This window comes from Austrofundulus limnaeus, unplaced genomic scaffold (genome assembly GCF_001266775.1).
Source record: "Austrofundulus limnaeus strain Quisiro unplaced genomic scaffold, Austrofundulus_limnaeus-1.0 Scaffold76, whole genome shotgun sequence".
NCBI lineage: Eukaryota > Metazoa > Chordata > Actinopteri > Cyprinodontiformes > Rivulidae > Austrofundulus > Austrofundulus limnaeus.
This window is the reverse complement of record NW_013952478.1, coordinates 1,639,200-1,666,127: the sequence shown is the minus strand read 5'-3', so window position 1 is coordinate 1,666,127 and position 26,928 is coordinate 1,639,200. Positions and strand designations below refer to the sequence as shown.

Sequence of the window (26,928 nt, the reverse complement as noted above, 5' to 3'; positions counted from 1 at the left end):
TATATATATAGTGAGGACTTAGATTTAATAGATTTGTGTGAATCTCATTATTTCTTTAAGTAGAATATTGTTTAGAACACTAGTTTTTTTTCTATAAACTATATACACTAAAACTATCAGATTTGTTTAAGAGCCGAGCAGATTTAGTGGCTCCCTGCATAGTTTATTTATAGAAAAGAAAGCTGAAATGCCCCTTTTAAAAACCCAAAGTTTGCATACTTTTATATTAAAACATCATGTCTTTCACATGAACTTCTGCAAATTAGTCAGAAACTTCCCCAGTCGTGTTTACAATGGTATACAAGTTTACAACTGCTAYGTTATGGTAATATCTAATGCTAACAAGATAAACTGAGATTATCAGGCTATTAACATACATCCGGTCTAGCTCAATTCACAAATCTGTACTGATTATGGACTACAACATCTCAATAGGAAGTTTAAAAGAAGTATGACGCCTCAACTTACCATTGCAAACTTAAAACTGAGCAGAGAATAAAACTTTGTGATTGTCCCTTTTTTCCCCTCTTAAAGAATTACACAAGAAGAGCAGCACCGGTCGTCGCCACTTGGTGTTGAGGCATAGTTCATCTGCCGAACTATCTCTGCAAACAGTTCGTCCACAGAGCTTTTATTTTTGGCTGAAGTTTCCATGAACGGGCAGTTCCACTCGTCCGCCAGCGCCTTCCCCTCACCGGACGAGACCTCCCTTTCCCCCTCCAGGTCCACTTTGTTCCCGACCAGAATCATCGGCACCCGCTCGTACCTTTTGACCCGAGTGATCTGTTCTCGCATCGGCTTGATGTCCTGGAAGCTCTGCTGGTTTACTAGGCTGTAGACCAGGATGAAACCCTGCCCGTTTTTGATGTAGAGGTCTCGCATGGAGGCGAACTGCTCGGTCCCCGCCGTGTCCAGGATCTCCAGGACGGACGGAGAGGAGTCCACCTCGATCTCCTTCCTGTAGAAATCCTCTATCGTGGGGTCGTATTTCTCTATAAAAGACCCCGTCACAAACTGGACTGTTATTGCGGATTTCCCGACGCCCCCGGACCCCAGAACCACTACTTTGTACTCTCTCATGGTTCTCAAAGCAGCCGACGCTCCTGCTTCCTCTCTCCGCTGTGAACCCCGCTAGCCGCCCTGCTGGGTTTCAAGCCGCTCACCGTCGCCAGCACTGAGCTGCGGTGGGTGGAAAACAGGGTGTGGCCGTCAACTATCGCCGTTCGCACGGGAAATACCAATATTCCGGAACCACACTCAACATTTATATTGTTGCATGCTAAGTTCCCGACGCAGCCCAGCCGGTTCTTGTCCAAGCTTCCCCCGTTTTCGTTCACGCAGGCACCGTGCGTCGGTTGCTCTGTTCATCAGAGTTAAATGACGCGTGATATAAAGCAACCACTTCCTGTTTTGGCTTTTCAAAATAAAAGAAGCCTGCGCACTGTGTTCATCAAAAGTTAATCAAACAATGCTCCGCCTACCTACTCAACAATACAATAAAATATTATTTCATAAAAATAATAAATGCTATGCTAACTTTGTCATAAATCTTGACTAATAGGAAGGATGGATTTACTCCTAATATCGACATGTTCAACTTCCTGTCTAATAAGTTTGGATTTTTTCTAACTTGACACCACGAGCGCTAAGCGCTTCCTGCTTGCATTTAGCACGTATTTTGCGTCCTTACGTCACTCTAGTGTTTAGTTAAAGGTGCAGTGCGGCTGTTATCAGTCAACGCAGACACACTGCCCCAAGTATCTGCCACACCTTAGTTTCGACATCATTGAATCTTGGGCTTATTGAGTCATAATACAACTTACTGGAAAGGTCTATCAGAGGTGTCAGCTCATTGCATAACCTTTAATAAAGTCAGCCTGTGGCTTTTTTTTATTTCTTCACAATGTTTTTTTTAAGAGTTTCTATATTATAAAAGTCACCATGAGTCAAGCTGCTTTTTAATCTAAAGTTTGGATTCTACACCACATTGAACACCACTCATGCCAAATGTTAGGAATGTATAYAATTTTTCTTGATTAAAAAAGTGTAATCTATGTGTTTTAAATATATGAGCAAACTTGAGTGGCATAACAAAAGGAGATGACACAGCAATGAAGCATCATTCCTGTGAAGCACATGYAGGGTTTTGATGATTTTTTTCCCCTCAGTCAAATCCCAAGATCAGATCTTTGTTTCCTTGTACGTGAACTCCAGCCACTTTTCCATAAACACGAGTAACAACAATAAATATGGCTAAAGATTTACAGAAGTAAAACTTTCTTCATTCCTTAAAACTATTCTTATGTATTTCAATTGGACGTTTTCATCAATAACAAGCTGTCCAAATACAGAATAAAACTACAAAAGACAAGGCAAACAATTTTTTGAGGAACCAATTTTGACCTTAATTACTTTATTTTTGACTTTATGATCATTCACAATTAAAAGGGCCTTATGGTGGAGATTAAGACAACTTTTTTTTTGCATTTCTGAAAGAGGAAAGATAAAAAGAAAGATAAAAACTATATTAATCATTTATTTAAAAGTCACCTCACTTCATAGTTTTAAGTATAAATAAAATGGAACTTTGAGGTTAGGGACTTTTTTTAATTTTTTTATTTTATTATTTTATTTTTTGTGATTTGTGTTTGTTTTGGTAATATTTTTTCTGCCATAAGAGGGCGCTAAAGTTGTTCCTGAAAAAAAATGTGCTGACAAGTTCAGACATCTTYGGCTCAACTAACTGAAAATTAAGACATACAGAAAGATCATCACTCATCCTTTAACGCTACAACAAAAAATAAGAAATACATTAATAAATTTACAGGGTGATAACTTGAGGAACGTGAAGACAAAAAAACATTAAATTTTGTCTGCCAATGACAATAAAATGATACAAACATAAGAAAATTAAAGAAATAAAAAAAGAGAAAGAAATGCATTAATAATTTAATTAAGTCCGAGTGTCTTGATTATAAAGCTTAATGGTATTTTTATAATACAGTAGTTTAGTACATAGTAAGCTATAGTAGTTATTGTACAGGGAAAAAAGTTTAGTTTTTATTTATTTATTTTACGCATGAAGCTTGATAAGGGTTCTAGGTATCTGCTCTTAGGAAAAAGTAATTTTCAAGATGCATTGATCACAAAACTGAGTTTCATTCTTCCAAATCACTCCATGCAGCACATCATCTTTAGTTAACAATGAAGATTCCGAAGCATTTTTATTTTCAATATTGTCTGTGAGAARTGCGGAAAAATAGTAATAGTATTATAGTAAAAACCCTGTATCGTGTTTAAAAAAAACCCCCACAAAATGCAGAGGATAAAAATCGGAGATCACTTTGTTTTGTAATACTTATTCTCGCCACGAGAGGGCGATGCACAGATTTTGACACATAGACTTCAAAATCCACCCATCCATTTTCTGTACAYATATATTGAATATATAGACACTTCTCTAACACACCTGATTCAGTCAGTGAATTATCTCTTCCAAGTTCTGCAGAAGCCTGATAATCATCTATTCATTCAAATCAGGTGTGTTGGAGCAGAGAAACAAGTAAAACATGCAGGGCTGTGGACCTCGAGCACAGGAATTGATGATCCCTGCCCTAAAGTTTCCTGTGAAACAGCTACAAGCTGTACTTGAAGGAAAAGATTGAAACCTGAGCAATTAAAAACATCTAAAAAAAATTCTCATATTTTCACCCAGAAATGACAAAACGTCTCATCTTCTTATCATTCTCTCTCTCCCTCTACATACATTTCTGTGTATTATTATGCTCCAACATCTACAGGCTCCTTTAGAAAAGGACACGCCCTGCCTGACACTTTCCTCATGCCAGATCTCAGCTAAAATGTCAGACTAACTCAGGATATGTTCAAGTAATCCTGCTACAGAGCAGGGTTGGTTCACGGAGTAAATTGCATTGGTAAGTTAACTCAGGATAACTTCTATCTGGGCTTTCTGAAACAGAAAAATCAGTATATGCACATAGTTACCCCAGAACTTACTCAGGATTTCCACTTCTCCTGCTTTCTGAAACGGGGATGGTGACCTCTCCAAGGTGTATTCACCTTTCTGGCAAAGGGAACCCCCTGCGACACATCCTGAGAGGGACTGGTGGTTTTCAGTGAAACCAGTAGGCGGCAGCATTGCGACATCACGCACATCAGCAGCTGGAAAACCCAAAGAAGAAGACTCAAACAAGTTAGCTACAACTGTCGTAAAATGATACGTCTTTCTTCGAGGTTCTAATATTTTATAATCATATCCGATTCTGTATCGTTTCTGCCGGATATGTCAGATAAAGAGGCCGGTAAAGGGAAGGAGAGTTCCGGGGAGAGAGGTTTCCGAACCCCGGGGCTGAGGGGGGCGCAGACCACCACGCTGTTCCGCGCTGTCAACCCTGAACTCTTCATCAAACCTGTGAGATACTACTGTCAAAAAGACTGTTTATATCTGCATAAAAGGAATAGCAATAAGTATATATTACATGTAGTTTTTTTTGTTTGTTGTTATGAGGCAACTGCCTCATACTTAAATGAAGAAAGCAAAGTTAAATGATGGAAATCCTAGTATTTTTCATTCTGTTAAAACACTAACTTTTAACAATGTGTTGTTTTGCAGAACAAGACAGTGATGGCGTTAGGACTGGTAGCCATCACTTTGAGCGTGGGTTATCTGGGCTACATGCACGCAATGAAAGAAAACGACCAGCAGCTTTACGAGGCCATCGACAGTGAAGGAGAGAGATACATGAAGAGGAAGACTTCCAGATGGGACTGATGGCGTTTCATTGTGTCAGAGACAGTCGACATGAAATAACTTGTCAAGACAGTGACGGGGGGGGGGGAATCAACTGATTTCTGAAAAGCTGAAAGCTCTGACCCTGTACATACAGCAAGCTTTACTGTGTTTAAGTTAAAATTTAGAYATTAACATATAACAAACAATATCATCAGGTGGACATTGTCTCATTCCATCAATGGAAAAAGGCAAATTATGTCTTTAAATGTATGCAAATGTTTGTACAATTAAATGTTTTCATATTAGTTTGATGTCATTTCAGCCTTGAAATTTAAAAACATGATTATTTTACAAAGTGACCTCTCCAGTACTTCTGTTTAATAAATCCAATCCTGTTTTATTTTTAGACTGATGTCAAATTTGAACACTAACAATAAGCATTTGCCTTCAGTAAACAAGCACACATTATTGTTATGCATCAAGTTTTTTATTTAACAACAGGAATACAAAAGTGACTTTTGCCATAAAAAATAAGTGATGATTGATAGTTGCTGCGTCATCATCTGGCTTTCTCATTCTGCCGAAAGATAAGAAGAGAGCATTTTTTTTCACCAAGTTATAATTTTAAAAAGGACAAAAACCTCAYTGGTTTACTGAAGTGATGGTACCTTAATAACACTAGGCAGCTCTTGCAGGATTTGTTCATACCGGGCTTCTAAACCCTTTAGGGTTTCTGCTTTGACCAACTGCTTGTAGATCCCAGGACTCCCTGCTTCCTTCACCATTTGAAGGAACTTATTTTTCTAAGYGGGGTCATAAAAAACAAAATGCTTTACAAGGTAAATAAAAGTGTCAGGAACTGCATGCAGAATTTATTTTAGAAACTCCTTTTTAAAAGGTAAAATGTGCAGTCTGTAAAACATTTTATATTCATAGCATACATTTTGCAATTTTAACTCCGCACCAGATAAAGGGGATTGAATTCACAATTACACTTAATATTTTTGTGTTGCTTTAACACATAAAATCCCAGTAAAAGACTTTAAGGTTGGAAAACTAATGTTCGTTTATACTTTTTCAAGGCACTGTATAATTCACCTGTATTTTGAGCAGTAAAGTGAAGGCCAGTCCTGTCCTTCCTGCTCTTGCTGTCCTTCCGACCCTGCATGACGACAAAGAAARCAAATCAGAATGAGAACAGTACAAACAGTCACAAYAAAACCTTCGAGAACAGAGGAGCTCACCTGTGAATGTACGTCCTGATGTACTGCGGAGCGTCGTAATTGACAACACATTTGACCCCGTTGATATCGATGCCTCTGGCTGCTGCATCAGTGCTGATCAACCTACAGGACAATATTAAAACTTATATTCTAAAGTGTTTTTTATGACTCACTTGGTTTAACTTGTATGATGAATGTGACTGGTTGCTGATAAAAACAATCAGATTATGAGGATTATGAGTGATCAAATATCAGCTTATGGCTGCACGATGCAACATTTCTCACTCTTGCTTATATTTTATCATTTTAATAATCTCTCGGACTTGACAAAAATGTTTTAACTATGTCACATAAGTGACTAACTCTATCTCTTCCATCACTAAATAACTTTAAATAACTATGTGAAGCTGTAAAATCTACTTTGCTCATGTTAGCAATGCAAAGTTGCACACAGACTCACAGTTGAATCTTTCCCTGTTCAAACTCCCTCATCGTCTTCTTCCTCTCACCGGGCGAGAGTCTGGAGGAGAACTCGGCTGCTTCAACTCCACCGAAGAGCTTCACTAACAGATAAAGTCTGGGAGATAGAAAGTTCACAGGTAAAGGAGTGCACAGGAAAGTAYTGTGTACAAACGGCAGTAATGTGATAAGAAATAAACTGCCTCTAACCTGTGTGCCATCTCTCTGGAGTTGGTGAAACAGAGGACGGGGTAGAGCTTCATAAAAAGGATGAAGTGAAGGATGAGGAGGGGCTTCTTGTCCATCGTACAGGGTACATAATACTCCTACGAAACAAAAGTACACAATGTCACGTCTCCACTTCCATGTATTTGTTCGCCTGCGCTCCATCCTGTGAGTCGTCTCTTACTGAGAGACCCTGGGGGAAGGCGAAGCAGTCTTGTTTCTGGGAGGGGTCGGCTGCTGCATTGTTGGAGGAGCTGTGATTGGAGCTGAAGAGCCGGGGCTGATGGAGACCCAGCTGCTGCAGCTTCTCCGGGTTCTGAGTGAGAGTGGCTGAAAACAGCAACTTCTGCAGAGGCATCTGAGGGGGAGACAGACTGAGAAGAGAAGCAGGGCTTCAATCTTTGAGAACACAGAAAAACATTGATATTTTTCACTGTTGCACAGATTTTCAGCTGAGTTTCTCACTGCGACTCACCTGGCTGCTGTGATATGAGGTGTTTCTGTCCTCCTGAAGATGCTCATGGCTTCTGGTTCAGCTCCTGAGCTGTACACCTCCTTCACAACCTGGCTGAGCCACGACTGGTGCATACCGTCAATCATCCTGTCAGCCTCATCAATAATCTGAGGATAAAAGTACATAATAAAGACTATTTCCCACTGCTGTTTAAGCACATCAGTTCTACTGTGGAGGAACCTACAAGAAACCTGAGCTGCTGGAGACATAATCCTGAGTTTTTGTTGATGTGATCGACCAGTCGACCGGGTGTCGCCACAACTATGTCTGCTGCGCTGCGCCTCACGCTCCTTCTGAAACATGCATCATTAGGACAGAGGATTTGAAGGTGGTCCAGTATACGTATAAGTGAACAATGTATTCCTACCATCTATCATAGTTGTAAAGTTTAAAGTACATTTTTTTACTTAGCCTGTAAAATGCTGCCTGAATTTATGCCCCTTTTAAAGAATCAACTTGAAGCGTGACTACAAATTTTATGGTTACACAACACTAAAATTCCAAACTCTATCCTGGTGCTAAAGAAAATACTTACCTTTTTTATTTTTATTATCTTACTGTAAAATAAATCTTATTTAAGCATAAGTTTTTTTAATAAATTGCTCTGGATTGTCTTTACAGCTTTAGTTCACACCTTTGCTCAGAGATGGAAGCCTGTTCTGAAGCGAACGACTTCTGACCAGCCAGCATCAGCACCTTCAGCTGAGTTCCCTCAGAATATGATGCAAACACTTTGTAAACCTGTACAAATGGACACAAGCTCACACATGAAAATAGCTTTCAAATATTTTGGTCTGTGGAAAAGTTCTGAACAAATAAGGTCATACCTGTTGAAGACAGCTTTTTGAACAACCTGACTTGAGAAATTAGTTAATAGCGAGTTTGAGTGTGGCCAAGATCAAAGTCTGTTACTGCCTTAAAACATTTTAATCAATCAAAATTAAAACATAGCAGTTCCTGTGAATGCAACTTTATAAATCTTCACACCACCATCAATTTTACATCATGTGCTTTTCCAGCAAAAAAAATGTAAGATATTCTTGCAGGAAGGTGCCACAGTTTGCACAGRCCACCAAAGACAAGTTGTTCCCATGCAAAAGGAGGTTCTTTCTGATGTAAATTTAATATTTTTACCAGGTTGCATTTTAAAGAGATGTTAACCTCAAAGGGGACTTTCTGGTTAAATAAAGATTTTAAAAAATTGTAACTTAAATTTGGTGATGATGTAAAGATTTGGAAAACAGGATTTCCACGAGCTACTATAATATTTTTAGGACTGAAGTTGTTTAAAGATGGCAGTGATTCTCGTTGCTCTTACCTTAGTTTAAACCAATTTTCCCGACTCAGGTCGTTCAAAGCGCTATCCACAACAGGTAAGATATTTATTGTTCACAACTTTTCAAAAAAATGACCTTTAGGGTAAGAAGGTCTGAAGTTTCTGACCTGCTGGGCAAGCTCTTTGGTTGGCAGCACAGCCAACGCTCGGACTTCACACACCACCCGCTGCATCAGCACCTGAAAACCACACCAAGCAGCTTTTTCATGCAGCAGGGTCTGCAYTTACAGAAGGCACGGATTACTCCAAATAASAGAAATGCTGCTCACCTGTATGACAGGTATGACAAACGAAAGAGTCTTGCCGCTGCCTGTCGGTGCGGACACACAGATGTCTTTGGGTCTGTAGCCTCCTCTACCAATTAGCAGCCCATGCTGGGCACCMTCTAAGATGGCTGGAATCACTTCTGCTTGCACTACACAAAGACCATACCATCTTTTTATGTTTCTCTGTACTCAGTAAAGCTTGTTCAACAAAAAAGAACTTGCATTTATGGAACCAACTTCACAATCTAAGCTCCAGATTCCTGAAAAGGCAATAAATCTATGTTTATCTACCTGGAAAGAAGTGCTGAATTCCATTACTTTCCAGTTTTTTCAAGAGCAGAGAACAAATCCCAGGGATGTCAGAGATGGGGACTAGGTTGCTTTTAATATCTCTGTGAATCACGTCAGGCTCAGCAAGCCACTGAGGCAGGACTCTGTGGACCTGTGGACAAACAGAAGGACTGGATGAAAAGAATCATATTTCTACTGGAGACCACCTGACCCTTTCAGCACCATCAAATCATCGTAACGTACCTTCTGAGGAGCCTTGCTCTCAAATCCTCCAAGAACAGTAAATCCTTTTGGGACAGAAGTTTTCTCTTGGCTCTGTTTTGAGAYGTTTTCTGCCTTATCTTGTCCTTCTTTGCACTCCACCTCATCTCTTCTGCTCACTGGAGAAACACTTTCAGCTAACTTGCCTAAAATTCAGAGTCAAAGTGAGACACATTTTGGTAACATGGACAAAGTTAGAAGACATTTTAAAAAAGGAAATGAAAGAACATAAAAGTTGACTTTGGCCACCTAACTGATTAAACCCAGCCATTTTAGTTGCTTCCATCCAAGACTTCAGTCTTTGGGACATTGTCTCAACCTCACTTGGAGGAGAGATGATGAAAACTTTTTTAAACTCTTGTGACATCATCATCTCTCCTCCAAAAAAGCTCTACAGCTCAGTGCCTTCACATGGTTGACAAACAAGTTTGACTATGATCAAAACTGGTGTYGACATGCAAAAGTGGACCATTAGCCGATCTTTAGTGCAGTGATTATCACCGATTGTGGAAAGTCACTCTTGCAAAAACATTATTGTAAGAGGGAGACGCATTGACATGGAGGAGACCCCCCCGTGCTAAACGGCAGACGGCTTCTCTTCACAAATATAGCTTTCTTTATTTCTCTCTCACCACTGCTGCTCTGATTCTGAAGCCTCTCTCCGCCCCTTACGTAGCTACAGCAGGGGGAGGGAGGGGCACTGTGTGTACCTGTGCTGGACTGTGTGTGTGAGCRAGAGAGAAAGAGAGCTCAGAGCCAGAGACTAGCAGGAAACTACAACAAAGCAAAGCATCGATTCCATTATGCTGGTATCGATTCGATACCAAGTACCATCTTAGTATCCATAATATCGAGTCCTTCAATCGATATGCCCACCCCTATCCTTCAGTCAGAGACTTAAACATCCTCGCTGCAGGACAGAGCGCTTCCGTAGGTCATTTATCCAACTGCAGTTAGACTGTATAACACATCATCATGTTATCAGTCACTTGGACAATTCACCTACACTGCAAATCACTTATATGCACCTTCATAAACATTCATTTTTGTACTATACTATACAGTGTATATATGTATATAAATGTATATGCATATGTGTTTATGTATGTCTATATGTGCATTGGTATATGTACATTACTATATATCACATGTGTATATTGTTTTTTTTTTTGTTTACTTTTATCTTTTTTTTATTCTTCTCAGCCTCTCCTGTATTGAGCTGCAGTAATGTGCAAATTTCCCAACTGTGGGATCAATAAAGTTTTATCTTATCTCTTATCTAAAAAAGAATCCAACTATAAAATGTAGAAAGCTAAAGCAAAATACCAAAAACAGAGTTGCAAGAGTAAAGGAGCATGAAGTGCAGTTGTTTCTCAAAACATCTGCCCTCGAATTGTTTGTGAGTGTTGGGTTGTATGTRTTGCATGTTAATTTTAAAARTGAGCTGTCTGCGACCGGCACTAGCATGGGGTCCCTCTAGGGTCTGTGCTCGGCCCCCTGCTAATTCTCACTTTATCTTTTGCCTCTTGGTCTTCTCCTGCATTCATTTTAAGTAACTTCTCACTGTTATACTGATGATCTACAGTTGTATATGCCCTTCTCTGTTGGAAACGTGTCAACTTGACTAGGAGTCCCTGCTTGCATGCTTCAAGCCACTGTTTAAGAGATAGAGAAAACCATGCACATCGATCATACAAGGCACAAAAGGAGTTTAATGACACACCTGAAGGCCTCTTTTTCTTCTTTTTCTTCTCTTTTGCATCATGGTTGTCAGGGTCTGAATCACACAACGCTTCTGATTTCCTTTTTTTGTTGTGTAGATGATCATGACCACTGTCCTTGTCAGCTTCTGATTTCTTCTGCACGTCACGCTGCTTGGTTTGTTTTCCGTGCACAGGTTCTTTCYGCTCTGTCGCACTCTGTCTCTGCTTTTGTTTCACTTTTTGCTGCAGCTTGGCCAGCAACACCTGACTCTGTGACTCTTGTGAGATGCTTCCTTCTTCCTCTTCCCCAAGATACCTACAAGCATCCCAACATTATAAAATAAATCAGACTTGCAATTGTAACATCTAAATTTATGCCGAGGAATGCATTTGCAAAGTACTTTTCGCAAGCTGCTGCCATCTTTGGATCGATTTATTAACTTTAAATTTATTGGTTGTTGCTCAGTTTGCAGACTTAAAACAAAAGAAGCAGAAAAATGGCATGCTGAATAATTTTACATCATTGACACCGACTGTGATGACACCTCATTTTCCCCCACTATAAACAGATAAACTACAAAAACATGCTTAGTAATTTGACTTAATAGATAACAACTATATTATGATTATTGGGTGCATTTAAATCCACCTGTAACCCATGTGACAAAATGTGGACAAACAGAAATTGCTTACCTGTTCACAAGAAACAGAGACATTTCGACTTCAAGACGAGTCTCTAAAAACAATTTAATAACTTTCAGCTTCCGTAATTAATTAATTGCTAATGCCTAGATGAACACTAGGTCTTTTCACCCTTTWTACCAAACCAAATAACGAGCTGAAAAACATCTACTAATTCACATGGTGAACCGGGCACGGAATTATTACGTCACAAAAAAGCAGTCGCGTATTTTTAGCATCATTTGGATGTCTGCAAAGGAATATACCTACAAATATTTACATTTAAGTTTAACACGATAACTCAGATTTATTTAAAAGAAATGGACGTATTCTAAGCTTTTCAAGTAAATAATAAGTATAAAGTATTTAAACAAGTATATCTTAATTGTAATCTGTTTGGTCCCCCCCCCCCCCTCCGACTATGGATCTGTCCAATTGATGACGTTAACCAATCAAAACGAAGCAGCGCACTTTTAAATTAGTGGTACACACCTCACCGCAGTGTAAACCGTTAGTGAGTTTTTACAAAGCAATGTCTCAGTAGTTTTCTGTGATATTATTCCCAAAATGACGGAAGAGTCGGCTGTAAAAGTCTGCGTAAGAGTCCGCCCGGTTGTTGCCCGGTAAGCATTTTTTTTTTTTTTAGCTTTGAGATACACAAATATCTGAACTAAAGCTGAACAAAAACAACGTAAAACTTAAGCGGAATGTGTTTTTTGTGTGTGCCTGTTGTTAGAGCAGGGAGTGGGAAAACCAAAGCGAACGCCGGYTTATTTATTTTAACTTTTACTAGACAATAGTATGTCGTGTTACGTTTAACATAAACACTACGGCGTTTTAGTTCCATTTATTTTTCCGGCTGTGCAGGCAGGGCAGCGGGAGGCTGTTTCCCAAAATTCAGCGGAGTGAGGCCTGCATGAACTGGACGCCTGTAGTCTCTGCGTTGGCCCTGCATACACACAATTTGTTTGTTCTCTCGGATGTAGTTACATTTTTAATTCCTAAACCAGCTTTTTATAGGTATTGCAAACACAAACAATTTTGATGCAGATTARTTTGATGTTTACATGCAAGAAAAGTGTAGTAATTTTCATGGCTAAAAATACACAATTATGAGTTGAATCTAATGCCATGCCAGGAATAATGGAATAGGAAGAATATAACATTTCTGAATTCTACGCTTGTGCCTCTTTATCAAAATGATGTGTGCAATTTCAGCAAAGCTTTAATGTGGCTTTGAAATGACCTATCTTTATCTTTCAATACGCTTTTGTCAATTATTGTAAGATTTCTCTAAGTGACAGTTCTTTAAAACAAAGGGGGTGGGGAAGTCTTATGAGCAAGTAAAGGTAGTTCTTATTTTTAAAAAAATATATTTTAATGTCTTTAAGGTACATTACAGGTACTTAAGAGCTCTAGGTAAGAGAAGTTTACAAATGGGTACTTGTTTTTAAGAATGTCCTTTTTTGTTTGTTTGTTTTATGTTTTTTTTTTTGTTTGTTTGTTTGTTTTTTCAGGGAGAAAGTGGCTTCGTCAGAGGACACAGGGCCTCAGTTGTATTGGAAAGCGGACCAAAAATCTATTCATCAGGTCGATGAAGGCTCCAAGTGTTTTAGTTTTGGTATGCTGTACAGCACACATTGGAATATGTTTTGGAATCTGTTTAAAATATCCAGGTTAGTCCCACTAACTGAAACTTAATGTCCAACTCTTTTTTTTTCTTTTTTTTTTTCTTTTGAAAGACCGGGTGTTCACGGCTGAGGAAACAACCACTCAGGTTTATCAGGGTTTTGGAAACCCTCTGGTTGTTTCCACTGTTGGAGGATACAATGGTATGTAATGAAATGAGGATTTAGGTAAACTCCTCCTTAGCTAATGCTGCTAACTTTAGCTGCTTCTTTTTGTGTCTGTGTTTACCTCATAGGAACTGTGTTTGCCTACGGACAGACTTCATCTGGAAAGACTTTCACTATGATGGGCAATGACCATAACCTTGGAGTTATTCCTTTGGCTGTGGAAGATGTCTTTAAAACTATTAAATCTGTAAGGACAGTGGTACTTGTTTAAACATGCTGCAATTTATTTTACAGTACGTATGTATTTTTTTCCCTAAACAATTGCTCTGTTTTTTTTTTTATACTTTTAAGTTTCCAAATAAGGAGTTCCTTCTTAGAGTGTCTTACATGGAAATCTATAATGAAACTGTGACCGACCTGCTTGTTGACAGCAGAAAAAGAAAACCTTTGGAAGTTCGAGAAACAATCAATGTAAGTGAAATTTTAGRTGTTTGCGGTTTGGATGCTGGTAAATCTATCTTTTGAATTTTGTAGATTTAGAACGTTAGTTTTAGAAGCTTTTCACACAATGAGCAAAAAACTCACCAGCATTAGTTTTTCCTTCAGAATGAAATCATTTTGTGTAGTCKGTGTAATATTAGGTATCTCCAATAAACAAACTGGAAATGAGATAAAGCTTGATTTTTGAGTCTGTAAGTCATGCTTAACTGTTTTGTTTGCAGAAAAACATCTACGTGGCTGATCTGACAGAGGAGCTGGTTACATCTACTTCACAAGTTCTCGCCTGGATCAGGAAAGGAGAAAGTAAGATGTGATATACTGTAGTTTGTGATGGCAAATGTTTTGTGGCATTAGCAGCTGACTGTGAGTCACAATCGCCTTGTTTTCTTCAAACCGTCTTTCTAGAAAACCGTCRGTATGCAAAGACAAAAATGAATCAGCGAAGCAGTCGCTCGCATGCTATTTTTCGTATGGTAAGCAATGCCACCATATTCAGTTTCAAACGCTAAAGMTACAGAAAGTTTATTAAGAAAAACTTGCTTTAAAATAATTTTGTTATTAGATCTTAGAAAGTCGAGAAAGAAGTGATCCAGCATCGAGTGACAATACCGACGGAGCCATCATCGTGTCTCATTTAGTAAGTTCATGGACTTATTAAAATTAAAATTGTGTCCACTCAACCCTATTTTTATTTTATTTTTTTTGCATCACTATGATCATTTGCTCTGTAAAAATTTGATCCTTGATGGTTTTGTCTTCTAGAATTTAGTGGATCTTGCCGGGTCTGAGAGAGCAAGTCAAACAGGAACTGAAGGTGGGCTGAAGCAACTACTATACTGTTTGAAAAGCTGGAATATATGATAAAATATTTTTGATTGGGTTATGTTCAAAGCTCAGAATGACTTTTTACCTCTGTGCATTAACTGAAACAGAGCTGCCAACACTCCACTGGTTCTGTATGTAAAAAAAAAAAAAAAATGCATTAAAGTCTGTTCCATAAAGTTAATCACCTTCCCCCCCCATTATCACAGGTGCACGCTTCAAAGAAGGTTGCAATATAAACCTCAGTCTTTTCACACTTGGTCAGGTGATCAAGAAGCTAACGGATGAAAACTATAAGTAAGTAAACTAGATATTCACCACATCAATTTTCTAACCATTTTTCCTTACATGCTGCTATTAAAAAATGTACATGCCCAATTATCTCTCTTCCTGTCCTTTTTTATTATGTTATTTAAAGATTTCAGTGAACTTCAGTCACAYGTCTTACAGAAAGACCTGACCACATTATGTCACACTATTGATCATCTGGTCATTATTAGAAAATAAATGCAGCCTTTTTGTGTGTATTTTGTCTTTTTGAATTTCCGGTTTTGGTTTGTTGCTTATATTTTTTGGTAATTTTTTATTTTTTTTTTTTATTTCTTTAAATTTAACACTCAAATGTTTCACCCTGTAATAAATTGTAACATTTTTTAAGGTTGGAGAAGCTAAAGGAGGATGGCACTAATTATAATAATTATACAATGTATCCTAACTCATTAACTTGAATTAATTTAGCTTTTCTTTCAACTATTTTACAAAATATCAAACTTTATTTTCAGTTAATGGTAGTAAAAATGTCGTATTTAAACTGAGTACAAAAGCGAAATAAACTTTTTTAGGATGGTTTCTTTAATACTACCAGCCTTGTTTATCTGGGTGTTTTTAGTGTAATTTGTCATGATTTTGTTTGCTGAACATTGTTTTTAGGGGTTTCATAAACTACAGAGACAGCAAGTTGACTCGCATCCTGCAGAACTCTCTTGGTGGAAATGCTAAAACTGTCATCATCTGCAACGTTACTCCTTACACGCTGGAGGAGACCCTCAGCACTTTACAGGTTGGAGAAAGAAAATTCTCCCACTAACTCTGCTTTGATATTTCACATTTTTGTCTTTTTTATTTAATAATGCTGAAATATCTGGTGGAAAACCTGATGTTTGCAGTTTAATGTTGGGTAAAAGGAAATCAGTTAATTGGTTTTAAACCAAACTCTGAAGTTAAATTATAAGTAAATTATTAATTTCATGTTTCTTTCTGTTAGTTTGCCAGCACGGCAAAGAAAATGAAGAACGACCCACATGTTACTGAGGTGTCAGATGATGGAGCTTTGCTCAAACGGTATCGTAATGAAATTGTGGATTTAAAGCGACGACTTCATGAGGTCAGAATAATCGGGTTGTTTCTTCAGTCATTTAAACACCCCTTGTCTCCACCATTGTCTCATCACAACTCTCGATCTGACTTGTTGATGATCTCACACAGGTTACTTCAGTCACACAGACCACAGAAACAAAAAATGAGGCTCTGTCTCAGCTGCTCCAGGAAAAAAACCAACTCCAGAGAGAACAAGAAGACAGGATCAGAAACCTTACCCAGCTGCTTGTTACCAGTTCAAACCTGGTTTCTGCTCAAAGGGTAACCATGGCAGGAATAGTGCTTGTTAATCTTCTTTGCTGTCAGGGTTCTAAGGAGTTTTGTTCTGTCCTCAGATGCCTAAACGAAGGATGACATGGGGAGGAAAACTGTTTGGACTTGCCCATCAGTCTTCAAGTGACAATGATGGTACGTCTGACTTGACTTTTGCGGGACCTTTCAGTCAGAAGTGGAAATCACAGATCTCCAGTATGATGGAAATAACTGAAGGTAAAGAGCAATGCAAATAATTTTGAAGCCTTTTTGTTGCTCCTGTGACATTTTTATTGTTCACTGAAGTCAATGAACACAAGGATGTTTTTCCCTTGATAGGCGATGAAGACTTTGATTCTACCTGGATGATCCCAGAGGAGCCGTCATGTGAAATGGATATGAGTGAGAACTTTGTGACTTTCCGCAGATCTGGCAACAGGTGAGTTTCAGATCAGTTGGTTTAACTTTCACTTGTTTAATTAATCATCAACRTGTGTCACTTTAAAGTTAAGCTCCATGACATTAATGGACTCTTACATTTGTTATAGTTTAATGACACCAACATGACTGCTTCATTTTTGCCAAGTGGACAAAACTTGATCTTTTTACTTCATGCAAAGACTCAATGTGTGCTGTTATCTACTGTTTATTTTCACAGTACACATTTGTTCCTCTAAATGTAATCCTGTTGAAAGTCCCTYGCGCTTCACTGGATGTGTTACAACTTTAGTAGCTGCTGCTATTTTACAGTTGCAGAAAATACATTTTTATTTATTATTTATTTATTTTTAGTAGACTCATGATCCTCAAACCCTTTAATATACAGTGGATAGATAGACTTCATTGTGTATTTGGTCTGTATAGTTTCTAAGTTCAACTTAAATCAAACTACTATACAAGAAGCAAACCCATTCAATCTTGTTTGCTCTGAAGTCATTTATATGTTGTATTTTCTGTTTAGTTCAACAGATTTCGTGTCTCCTGACCGCGAAAGTGAGCTTTCAAAAAAAGTGTCCGACTTGAAGTCGCAGCTTGAAGCTGAAGTCCAACAGAAGGAGGAAGCCGTCAAGCAAACTGAAATGTTAGACGGTAAGGTGGCCGAGCTGCAGCTGCAGCTCCAAACTGAAGCACAACAGAGAACTGAAGCCWTTGAAAAAATGGCGGCAGCAGAAAAAAAGGCTGCAGACCTGGAAAGACGGCTTCAAACAGAAGCTCAGCAGAACGAAGAAGCCATTGAGAAAACTGTGGCAGCTGACAAGAAGGCAGTAGACCTGGAAAGGCAACTCAGCCTTACTGAAGAAAGCCTTGCTGAATCTAAATGTGTAAGTTGCTTTTAAAATGAGTGCCTCAAGACTGCGCCGCAGCTTTTTAATCAAATGTTAACACTAATRTGTTGTCCTCTAGATGAACATGGAATTTGGAGAAATCGTTCATCTTTGTGAAACTTTGGCTTCAGAGAAGGTATTAATGGACACTTTTTATTATTACCTCCCCCAGAAAAGTCTAGCAACTTATTTAGTACAAATAATTTTCTGGTATGACAAATTGAAAAWTTTAATGTATGCCAAAAATACCTATTTAATTATTGGTGTACAAAAAAGCTCTGTTCACTCATGAGTGTACAAAACATACACTTTAAGGAAACACACRCACCCCATGTGTGACTGGTKTACTACAACAGATTCACTATTGTGTAACATCACCCTTACTTAAAAACCCACTGACAGATAAGAGCACTTTCCTCACTTGAACATAACATTAACAACAACAACAATCATTTCTACTCCCTCAAACATAAWCAATCTTAAGATTGTCTTAAGAAAGCATTATTTTCACAAGTTGTTTTTTAAACACATTTTAATTAATTTAGTAGATCTGGGTCCTGGAGACATTTATTTCCTAAAGCCTTTCCTATCGTTCGATGTTGATAAAAACTTTAACTTGCCCCTTAATGCAGAAATTATGTAACCTTGCTGCTTTAACACAATAATAAACCATACCCTTTTTAATATGGTGCATGAAAACTTCTTAAAAAAATAGAACCCATTTTTGCAACTAATAAATTCTGGAATAATATTTGGTTCATGCATTTGAAATGGTAAAAAAAGGATAAACTCATTTATATTTGTGCATTTATAGGACAAGGTCATTGCTGAGCGAGACTATCTCAAACAGGAGCTGGGGTTGTTCATGGAGCAGATTCAAAATTTAGAAAAAGAGAACGCCGTTATGTCACAGGAACTGAAAGAGAAACATGAACTGAGTGAGTTTGAGTCYCTGGAAGCGAACATCATTGAAGAGCAGGAGGTAAGTGATGAGAAGAATGCATTCAGGCTTCCTTTGAGGGGACGTTTGATTTTCTGTTCGAGATTCATCAGTTTTTTTAATTCTTTGTCATTTTATATTTACATTTTTCTTTTTATTTCTTATTTTTAATGCAATTTTATAGAATGAATTAAAAAAAGAAGTAAGCTGCCTGAGGAAGGCCATCAAAGCATCTGAAGACCAATGCCTGGAACTTCAGGTAAGMTGAATATTGTTCGTTTACACTGGTGCCATGTTTCTAAAGTGAATTAATTACAAATGTGCTGATCTGGCCAGATCTAGCATTAAAATGTGTCATTTGCATGGTTGCTGTGACTACCTGTGATCTGTTTTTGCTCACTGGTGGGTTTCTGTATGTGCTTATGTTATCAAAATTTTAGTAATTTTCTAACATGTCTCTCTGGTTTTAAAGTGACAACTGAAAGTTTTTAAAGTGTGTTTTATTTATTTATTTATTTTTATTTTTTATTTATTATTTTTTTTTTGTTGCTTCAGAACAATATTCAAACTTTGTCTGAGGAGCTGAAAAAGAAAACTGAATTTTCAGAGGAGCTGCAGAAAATGGTTTGTTTTAATTTTGTTTTTGATCATTTTTTTACTCCTTTTGATGGCCCTGTGCATTACAGTTCTTTCTTTTAACTACAAGTACACAATTCTGGTTTTATTGAAGTGTAATATGGGAGTGTAAGGGTCTGGTTATACTTCAAGAACAGGCRTGTCATACAGGCTATTTTTAAAATGACATTTTAGCATTCAGTAACAATATACAATAAAATATACTGTATTATAAGTACAAGGTCTTAACTGCACTTATTGCTGAGTTTGTTAGCAATTGGGTTGAATAGTTCTAATGATATTTATAATTACCACAGTTTTTTTTTTAATTATTATTATTAAATGTGATCTAAAGGCTTGTACTGAAACTGCAGGTGGAAACACTGTAATAAGAATATGTTTGGGACTGCATGTAAAATATTGGTTAGGCTGTAATCTAGTCTATTTAAAAGCACAAAGACTTTGACATGTTGGAACTAAATGGTAATAAAATGGTAACTTTGGTATGTTTTGTGCTTCACCCTGACAGAGCGGTACGGACCTGGTGCAAGAAGTGGCAAAGCTTCGTCGCTCCCTGGATGATGCAGAGGGYGTTAGCAGGGACACAAAGAAGGAATGGGCCTTTCTTCGTAGTGAAAACATTGCTTTAGAGGAGCTGAAAGTAAGTGAGGGTGCCTTTTTTTTTTTAGTTTATATGTTGTTTTAGGATTCATCCGAATAATTTGGGAACTTGAAAGGCACGCTGCAAACTAATTGTCAAAAACAAATTTATTTTCTTCAATTTCTGTTGGAAATCTTGTCTCAAGAATTATCTTTTACTCATTTTTTTGCCCAAAATGTATTTTTTTGCCACCCTTTTTCAATCATAGAAAATGTGTTACCATGATAATATATTCTCATGATAATTGAGATTTTTCATAGCTTTTTATAATGTGTTGTCATTTCTCCAGGTGACCTTGACTGTCAGGCAGGAGAAGATGGAGGCTGAGATGAACAKCTTGCTCTCACAGCTTGAAAGAGAGAAGTCTCGCTACAAAAAGATGCAGAGTGATCTYCAAAAAGAACTGAATGTTGTGTTTGATGAAAATACCAAACTCACCACTCTGCTAGATGGCAAAGTCCCACAGAGTAATTTGAAATTGTGGTTGCTTCTAAAATATATGACAAAATATGAGATTTAAACGAGATTAGAAGTTAAAAATCAGGGCGTTAGAAGCTTTTCTCTGTGTGCAGATTTGATAGAAAGTGTGGAACTTGGAAGAACTGTKGCCAAGCTGGAGAAAGAGCTGACAGCATCTTGTGAAGCAGAGGAAACACTCCGAGCTGAGCTGGAGAAGCTGGCTTCATTTCAAACTCTTCCAGATCAGGTGGAGAACTTGACAAAGCAGGTTGGTGCTGCAAAAATCCTCTGTAGGTTCTATCAGTAAGAATATCTTCAGTAAATAAACATGTTTGTGATAATTTTTGGTTTCAGGTTTGTGACCTGACTGAGRAGCTGCAAATTGTGAAAAATCAGAGGGACGAGCTGCTTTCAGATCAAACTCGGTGTGAGCAGGAGCTCAGGGACGTCCTGCAAACATCTAAGGAGGAGGTGCTGAAAGTTCAAGCAGATCTGGATGTTTCTGCTCAGAGGGAGAAAGAGCTGAAGCAGCAGTGTGATGATGCAACTCAGCAGCTGGATGTRCTTCACTCAGAACTGAAACAATCTGAGGCTGAGAGGAGCAAACTGAAAGCTTTTCTTGAAGAAAGGGACACAAAGGTAAGCTTTACATCATGTTTTTCCTTGATTCCATATTAYATTTGTAGCACTGACAGGTCTGGCCTTTCACAATTTATATATCAGCTGTTGTAGTTTGAGAATTGCTGAGGTTGATTGACATTTGTAGCTAACTTACACATGTAATCTTAATAATAAAAAAAATAAAACTGTGTGTTTTCCTAGCTGAAGCAGCTGAATGAAGCACTTGAGTGTGTGCAAGCAGAGAAGGAGGTGCTCCTGTCTGAGCAGAGTGCTTCAAGTCAAAGTTCAGCAGAGGAGACAAAGGAGTTTCTTTCCACAATAACGTCTCTGAGAGAGGAAGGAGACAAGCTCAGGCTGGACCTGCAGGCACATGTGGACAAGGTCTGCTTCTGCATAGTAAAACAATACACACATCTGTAAACACCCTGTGTTTTTTTTTTTTTTTTTTTACCTCATAACCGTCCCCAAAAACATCTGATGCACACAAACGTCTTTCTGGGAAACGTCTTAGATATTCGTTTCTGCAGATATTTGAAATTCTGACAACTTTTTCCAGTTCTCAAAACTTATTCTCATTTCAGGCCACAGAGATGGATGTTTTGCTACAGCATCTTCAACAAGAACTTGAAGAACAAAAGCAGAAGAACTCTGATATGACAAAAATGTTTGAGCAGAAAGAGTGTGAATTAGGGGAAAACGTAAGTAAACATTTAATGGAGCTTCTCAGCCACACTACTTGTAACTTATGGGACTTACCTGGTAAAATAACAGTAAATAAATAATAATAAAATAAAAACCTCACCCCCTGACTGTTGGATGTGTTTTTGTGAACAGCTAACAAGGCTATCGCAGGAGCTTCAGGCTGTGCAGGAGGAGAAAATGRTTCTGGAATGCAACAACGCTGGGAGATCTGCAGAGGAGGTGGAGAGGCTTCTTTCTGCTGTGGCTTCTTTCACAGCAGAACGAGACCAGCTCAAAGTGGACCTACAGGGAAATGTTGAGATGGTGAGTTGACACTCAGGTGGAAATGGTCAAATTATTCAGGTGCTTTCCATTTGTCCTTGTAGCTGATAATTTAAATGTTCTGAAAGTTGTGTGAGGGAGGGAAGTGCCTTAAAGTTGGTAGATTATTTAGAAATTTATCCTAGCACTGCAGACTTTGGTTTAAAACTTTTTTTAATTTCCTGCCAGATGAAGACTTTGACTGAAGAGCTTGAGAATGTGCAAGCAGAGAGAGATGCTCTGATGCTTGAAAGGGAAGCCAGCAGTCAGACGTACACAGAGGAGATGGAGAAGCTGCAGTGCAGAGTGACATCTCTCAGTGAGGAGAAAGATCAGCTGCAAGAGATTCTAGAGGGACTAAAAGAGGAGAAGCAAAAGCTCAAAGCAGAGCTGGAGGTGAGAGTGTCTTCTTTAAGGGTAACAAGTTAGTGTGCAGACTTAATACAGTTGTGTTTATTTATCCTTTAATAGATGCAATGTGAGTCCCAGCCACAGCTCACCTGTGAACTGCAGCCACTTGCAGATGAGCGAGAAGCGCATCAACTTCAGGTTCAGTCACATTGCTCTTATTTTTCTTCTTACTGTCTCCATTTTAGTTTTCTGGTTTGTCTTTATATAACAGGTGGCAGCCCGCAGGCCACATCCAGCCCGCGAGTGACCAAAATTCGGCCGCAAATTGGTTCATTCATGTCTTAAGCTCAAAGTTCCAATTTTCTACTTTAATTACTATAAGTTCTTTTAGTTAAACATAAACATGTTTGGTATCTACAGAAACATCAGAATCTTGGCTAGAAGCTGGTAAAATAACCATATTTCTATGAACACTCAAGACAATTAAAACTACAAGCAGTTGAAGATGAAAAAGTGAAAGTGAAAATAAAATTTGTTTAAAAATTTTGCAAGTCAGGGATGTCAAAATAACATTTGTGTCAAATAGTAGGCATAATGTGTTCTTTTTGTTTTTGATATTGTTTTATCACTACTTTTATAGGGTTTGTAATCATGATTAAATACAGCAAAACAAAGTATTTCATAGGTAACATGTCTTTGTAATACTTGTTTTTATTTACATAATGACTTCAATTGCTTTTTTTTTTTTTTTTGGCCCCTGAGCTGTTGGCCTGCACTAACTGTGGCCCTCGGAGCAATTTAGTTGAATAACCCTCTTATATAAATATGACACAAGATCTTAACTTTGATTATGTATCTCTGCTTTGTTCTACAGATTGAACAGCTGGAAGAGAAGTTGAGGAATGCCAAGGAGGAGATTAGCCAGCTAAAGTTTGACCAAGAAAATTTCAAACAGTCACAGGAGCTTCAGGCTGTGCAGGATGAGAAACTGGCTCTGCCAACATGCGATGCTGGGAGCTCTGCAGAGGAGGTGGAGAAGCTTCTTTCTGCTTTGGCTTCTCTCACAGCAGAACGAGACCAGCTCAAAGTGGACCTACAGGAAAACGTGGAATTGGTGATTTAACATTCAGTCTGGTGGCTGTGTTGATTTATGTACCTTCTGTTTGACCTTGTAGCTGATGATGTGAATGTTCTGACAGATGATTGAACATCAGGAAGAGTTGAAAACAGCCGTAGAAAAAATTCGGGAGCAGAAAAAGCAAATCAAACTCCTGGAATCCGAAAAAAAGCAGAGAGTAAATGGACATCTGAATGATAATGTTCCACAGTTAGAGGAGCTCCAGATAAATGTAAGACTTTCCTTTTTATTGTTGGTAAAGCAAAGGAAATCAGTCATGTTTTATTTTTACAATAGTAACTATTTACCTTAAAATTAGGCTTTGCATAGATCCTGCTGGTGAAGGTCTCCTTAATTATTGACATGACAGAAGTTTTCCACAAAACCTAAGCCCGCATCCCATTTCTCTACATCTGCATACTGAATATTTGGATGTGTGCTATGGCTGTGTATTGAAATAAACATTTTTCCCCCCACTACCTGACAGATGAGAACTCTTAACGAGGAGCTTGAGAAGCTGGGAGCAGAGAGAGATGCTCTGATGCTTGAGAATGAAGCCAGCATTCAGAGGTACACAGAGGAGATGGAGAAGCTGCAGTGCAGAGTCACATCTCTCATGGAGGAAAGAGATCAACTGCAGGAGACTCTGGAGATGCTGAAAGAGGAGAAGAAGCAGATCTGTGCAGAACTGGAGGACAGGATACAAACTGTTCGTTTTCAGGTTTTTTTCCAAATTTTTCACATTCTAGCCGGCCCCCAATGACAAATTGTGAACAGTTATTTTGCTCTTATTACTTATACAACAGGTTGTCAAAATCTGGTTGTCCGTAAAAATGTAATTTCATAAGTAGGCTATATTGTTCTGTATACAAAGTTTACTATACACAGATGTTCTCAGTCAGCAAGTTGACAGTTTCAGGAGCGGCTTCAGTACAAATTACTTGTTCTCATCCTCTTCATTGAATTGGAGATCAAAAATCAACAAACATCCATAAGCTTTCTGCTTACAGGTCAAACATTTTAATTTAAATAGGAGTATACTGTGTACATGATCTTATTAGAAGTTACAGTTTAGTGTTCTTAGGACTGAAGACTTTCTGAGGAAAGAGGTTTTTAAACATCTTTTCTATCATTTTCGTGTTTTCAACTGAGGGGCTTTGATCATTTATTTTTAAAAAATTATAGCAGAGGAAGTTCTCTGCACAGAAAAAAATAATTAACTTTTACTATTTTTAACCTAAGTGACAAGTTTCTCCTCTGAAATTATTGTGTAATTTAACGGCGTTGAAACACCTGATTAAATTTAGAAGTTATTTATATTACAAACACGACTCAGAACTTTGAGTTTTACCCTGCTCTGTTCTGATTTGGTAAAACTTTGACAGTGGTTCTCTTTTATTGGGTGAAAGAACCAACAGTTTAATCCCTAGACGGCTTTAACAAGTTATTTTTTTTCTTCTGTTCCCCGTTAATTTTTATACATGACGAACACACGGTGTAAAACTGCCTGCCCCTTTTTAAATTTTTTATTTATTTATTTATTTATTTATTTTTGTCCACTGGACAACTGGGAGGCGGGATCTGGTGGTTGTCCAAAATGAAAACGGGTCGTCTCGGACAACCTAAACAACTCCTGTTTTACGTTGATTTAAAAAAAAAAAACAAACAACTTCATTCTGAAGGCGTGGCAGAGCGCCACGATCAATTACATGTAGGGGAAACCCTGAGTTCCTTCCAAAAGAATTCCAGACAAAGTTGGATCTAATAAAACTATATGAGCAGAAAGAAGCAGATTATGAGCAACAGGTGATATCATCTGAATTAAGTTTTGTTTTATTTATTCTTTGTTTTCATTTTCTTACTGGTCATTCTCTTTGAAATAGATGAAGATTCTAACTGAGGAGCTTGCAAACACTCGAGCGGAGAGAGATGCTCAGAAGGAATGTAACGGTCCATCCCAAACTGAGCAGCTGGAGAAGCTACGGTGCCGATTGGCATCTGTCAGTGAGGAGAGAGATCAGCTGCAGGAAACCCTGGAGGGACTGAGAGAGGAGAAGAAGCAGCTCAGAGAAGAGCTGGAGGACAAGATGCAGATGGTAAAGTCCCAAAATTTGAGTTTTAGTTTATTTAATTTATTTCATTCATAAAAACAAAACAATCTATATACAGTAAAATAAAAAATACATCACGCCGTGAATGAAAATGGTGCAGAGTGAAGAAAAAATCTTAACGAATAAATTACTGCATTACTCCTTAGGAAATAGATATTTAAACCCTTAATTATTAAGACTAAGGGAGGGTTGTAATTCTTTCTTTTTTTTCTCCTTACTGCCTAACCCAAAACAGATTTATTCTCAAGTGCTCTGAAAATCTTCAAAATTACACAAATAACTTGTTTCCAAATGCAACACACAAAACTCCATAATCATCCAGGTTTGATTATTAATGTTTAACATGCAGATCATTTTTCTCTGTATTATTGTGTTTAAGACAATTTATTCAGCTTCCTCTCCTCAGACTGGCCTGGTGTTTGTGAAACTAATTAAAACCAGAATAAGTTGACATAGTTAGATCAAAACTTAAATTACGCCTTGTTTTTTTTTTTTTTTTTTTTTTTTTTGTTTTAGATGCAATGTGAATTCCAGCATCAGCTGAACTCTGAACCACAGCCTCTGACAGATGAGAGAGAAGCATTTCAACTACAGGTTGTCACATCACTCCCAAATTTTCCTTTTATTGCATCTATTTTATTTTCTTCAGTTTACCATGAAACTAGATAGTTTTTTATTTAGTGAATCTGTGCACTGTTACAGATTGAACAGATGGAGAAAACATTGGAGAACGCCAACGAGGAGATTAGCCAGTTAAAGTTTGGCCTTCAAGAAAATGTCAAGCTGGTGAGATTTGCTTCCCTCATTTATATATTAATTCAAGAACTATATAATGTTTTAGATTAACCAGGGTTTCCCCTACATGTAAATGATCGTGGCGCACCGACTGTTCTTTCACCCAATAAAGAGAAGCAAAGTCAAAGTTTTACCCAATCAGAACAGAGCAGAGCGGGTCGTACCATCTGACRGCGCTTCCTTTTTCCTCTCTCTGTGATGGAGGGTCAGCTCGGCTCAGGCGAACATGTCCCAGGAAAGCCCTCAGCGTTGCAGCTCACAGCATTTCTACCGGAACAMCATGTGTTCACAACTCGAGCACAACAAAACCGCGACAGATCACCTGACTGTTTTTAAAGCGAGGGCTCAGGGAGGCAGCTTGACCAGCAGCCGCACCTCTCCACGCGCATCGCAACTTCGACCAGCCCTGGGGTCTAATTTATAAAGGATTGCGTGGAAACCATACTAAAAGTGAACGTACGGCCAAAAGGC

At 38.1% G+C, this 26,928-nt stretch overlaps 4 protein-coding genes across 11 annotated transcripts in view; 2 read left to right on the top strand and 2 right to left on the bottom strand.

Moving 5' to 3' along the window:
- Positions 1-1,450, bottom strand: part of LOC106519423 (ras-related protein Rap-2b) — a 2,867-nt gene extending 1,417 nt beyond the window's left edge. The window contains exon 1 of the mRNA XM_014011108.1: positions 469-1,450. Coding sequence (XP_013866562.1) covers positions 529-1,080 — 552 coding nt within the window. The 5' untranslated portion in view covers positions 1,081-1,450 and the 3' untranslated portion in view covers positions 469-528. The remainder of the gene's footprint in view (positions 1-468) is intronic.
- Positions 1,451-4,321: 2,871 nt separating this feature from the next.
- On the top strand, positions 4,322-5,058 carry smim8 (small integral membrane protein 8; the record flags this gene model as incomplete). The annotated part of the gene is given in 2 exon segments (XM_014011109.1): positions 4,322-4,432; positions 4,634-5,058. Coding segments are annotated over 2 exon segments (270 nt in total), but the record flags the coding sequence as incomplete, so codon positions are not given.
- Positions 5,059-5,224: 166 nt separating this feature from the next.
- Positions 5,225-11,927, bottom strand: ddx51 (DEAD (Asp-Glu-Ala-Asp) box polypeptide 51). Its single transcript, XM_014011107.1, has 16 exons — positions 11,725-11,927; positions 11,052-11,347; positions 9,311-9,474; positions 9,068-9,218; positions 8,780-8,925; positions 8,618-8,689; positions 7,809-7,915; positions 7,359-7,467; positions 7,136-7,281; positions 6,845-7,034; positions 6,646-6,761; positions 6,437-6,553; positions 5,998-6,099; positions 5,852-5,915; positions 5,422-5,556; positions 5,225-5,330 (listed from the first exon to the last, which is right to left on the bottom strand). Exons 1-16 carry the CDS (start codon positions 11,745-11,747, stop codon positions 5,313-5,315), a joined length of 1,956 nt encoding a protein of 651 aa, XP_013866561.1. The 5' UTR covers positions 11,748-11,927; the 3' UTR covers positions 5,225-5,312.
- A 298-nt stretch (positions 11,928-12,225) lies between these two features.
- cenpe (centromere protein E) overlaps positions 12,226-26,928 on the top strand; it is a 26,246-nt gene continuing 11,543 nt past the window's right edge. For 2 of the 8 annotated variants that reach the window (XM_014011102.1, XM_014011098.1), the window contains exons 1-35: positions 12,228-12,335; positions 13,230-13,333; positions 13,455-13,544; positions 13,637-13,755; positions 13,860-13,979; positions 14,231-14,312; positions 14,415-14,482; positions 14,572-14,646; positions 14,772-14,823; positions 15,041-15,128; positions 15,762-15,891; positions 16,096-16,215; positions 16,317-16,469; positions 16,544-16,697; positions 16,800-16,899; positions 17,422-17,782; positions 17,865-17,921; positions 18,600-18,767; positions 18,910-18,984; positions 19,281-19,349; positions 19,870-20,001; positions 20,291-20,468; positions 20,574-20,728; positions 20,815-21,099; positions 21,283-21,462; positions 21,663-21,779; positions 21,916-22,086; positions 22,273-22,479; positions 22,555-22,632; positions 23,309-23,548; positions 23,634-23,783; positions 24,039-24,272; positions 25,435-25,647; positions 26,179-26,256; positions 26,365-26,448. In XM_014011102.1, the coding sequence (XP_013866556.1) occupies positions 12,280-12,335; positions 13,230-13,333; positions 13,455-13,544; positions 13,637-13,755; positions 13,860-13,979; positions 14,231-14,312; positions 14,415-14,482; positions 14,572-14,646; positions 14,772-14,823; positions 15,041-15,128; positions 15,762-15,891; positions 16,096-16,215; positions 16,317-16,469; positions 16,544-16,697; positions 16,800-16,899; positions 17,422-17,782; positions 17,865-17,921; positions 18,600-18,767; positions 18,910-18,984; positions 19,281-19,349; positions 19,870-20,001; positions 20,291-20,468; positions 20,574-20,728; positions 20,815-21,099; positions 21,283-21,462; positions 21,663-21,779; positions 21,916-22,086; positions 22,273-22,479; positions 22,555-22,632; positions 23,309-23,548; positions 23,634-23,783; positions 24,039-24,272; positions 25,435-25,647; positions 26,179-26,256; positions 26,365-26,448 (4,743 nt within the window). In that variant the 5' untranslated portion in view covers positions 12,228-12,279. Of the gene's footprint in view, positions 12,336-13,229; positions 13,334-13,454; positions 13,545-13,636; positions 13,756-13,859; positions 13,980-14,230; positions 14,313-14,414; positions 14,483-14,571; positions 14,647-14,771; positions 14,824-15,040; positions 15,129-15,761; positions 15,892-16,095; positions 16,216-16,316; positions 16,470-16,543; positions 16,698-16,799; positions 16,900-17,421; positions 17,783-17,864; positions 17,922-18,599; positions 18,768-18,909; positions 18,985-19,280; positions 19,350-19,869; positions 20,002-20,290; positions 20,469-20,573; positions 20,729-20,814; positions 21,100-21,282; positions 21,463-21,662; positions 21,780-21,915; positions 22,087-22,272; positions 22,480-22,554; positions 22,633-23,308; positions 23,549-23,633; positions 23,784-24,038; positions 24,273-25,434; positions 25,648-26,178; positions 26,257-26,364; positions 26,449-26,928 lie in introns of all 8 variants that reach the window. The other 6 variants (XM_014011105.1, XM_014011103.1, XM_014011100.1 and 3 more) reach the window with 5 other exon arrangements.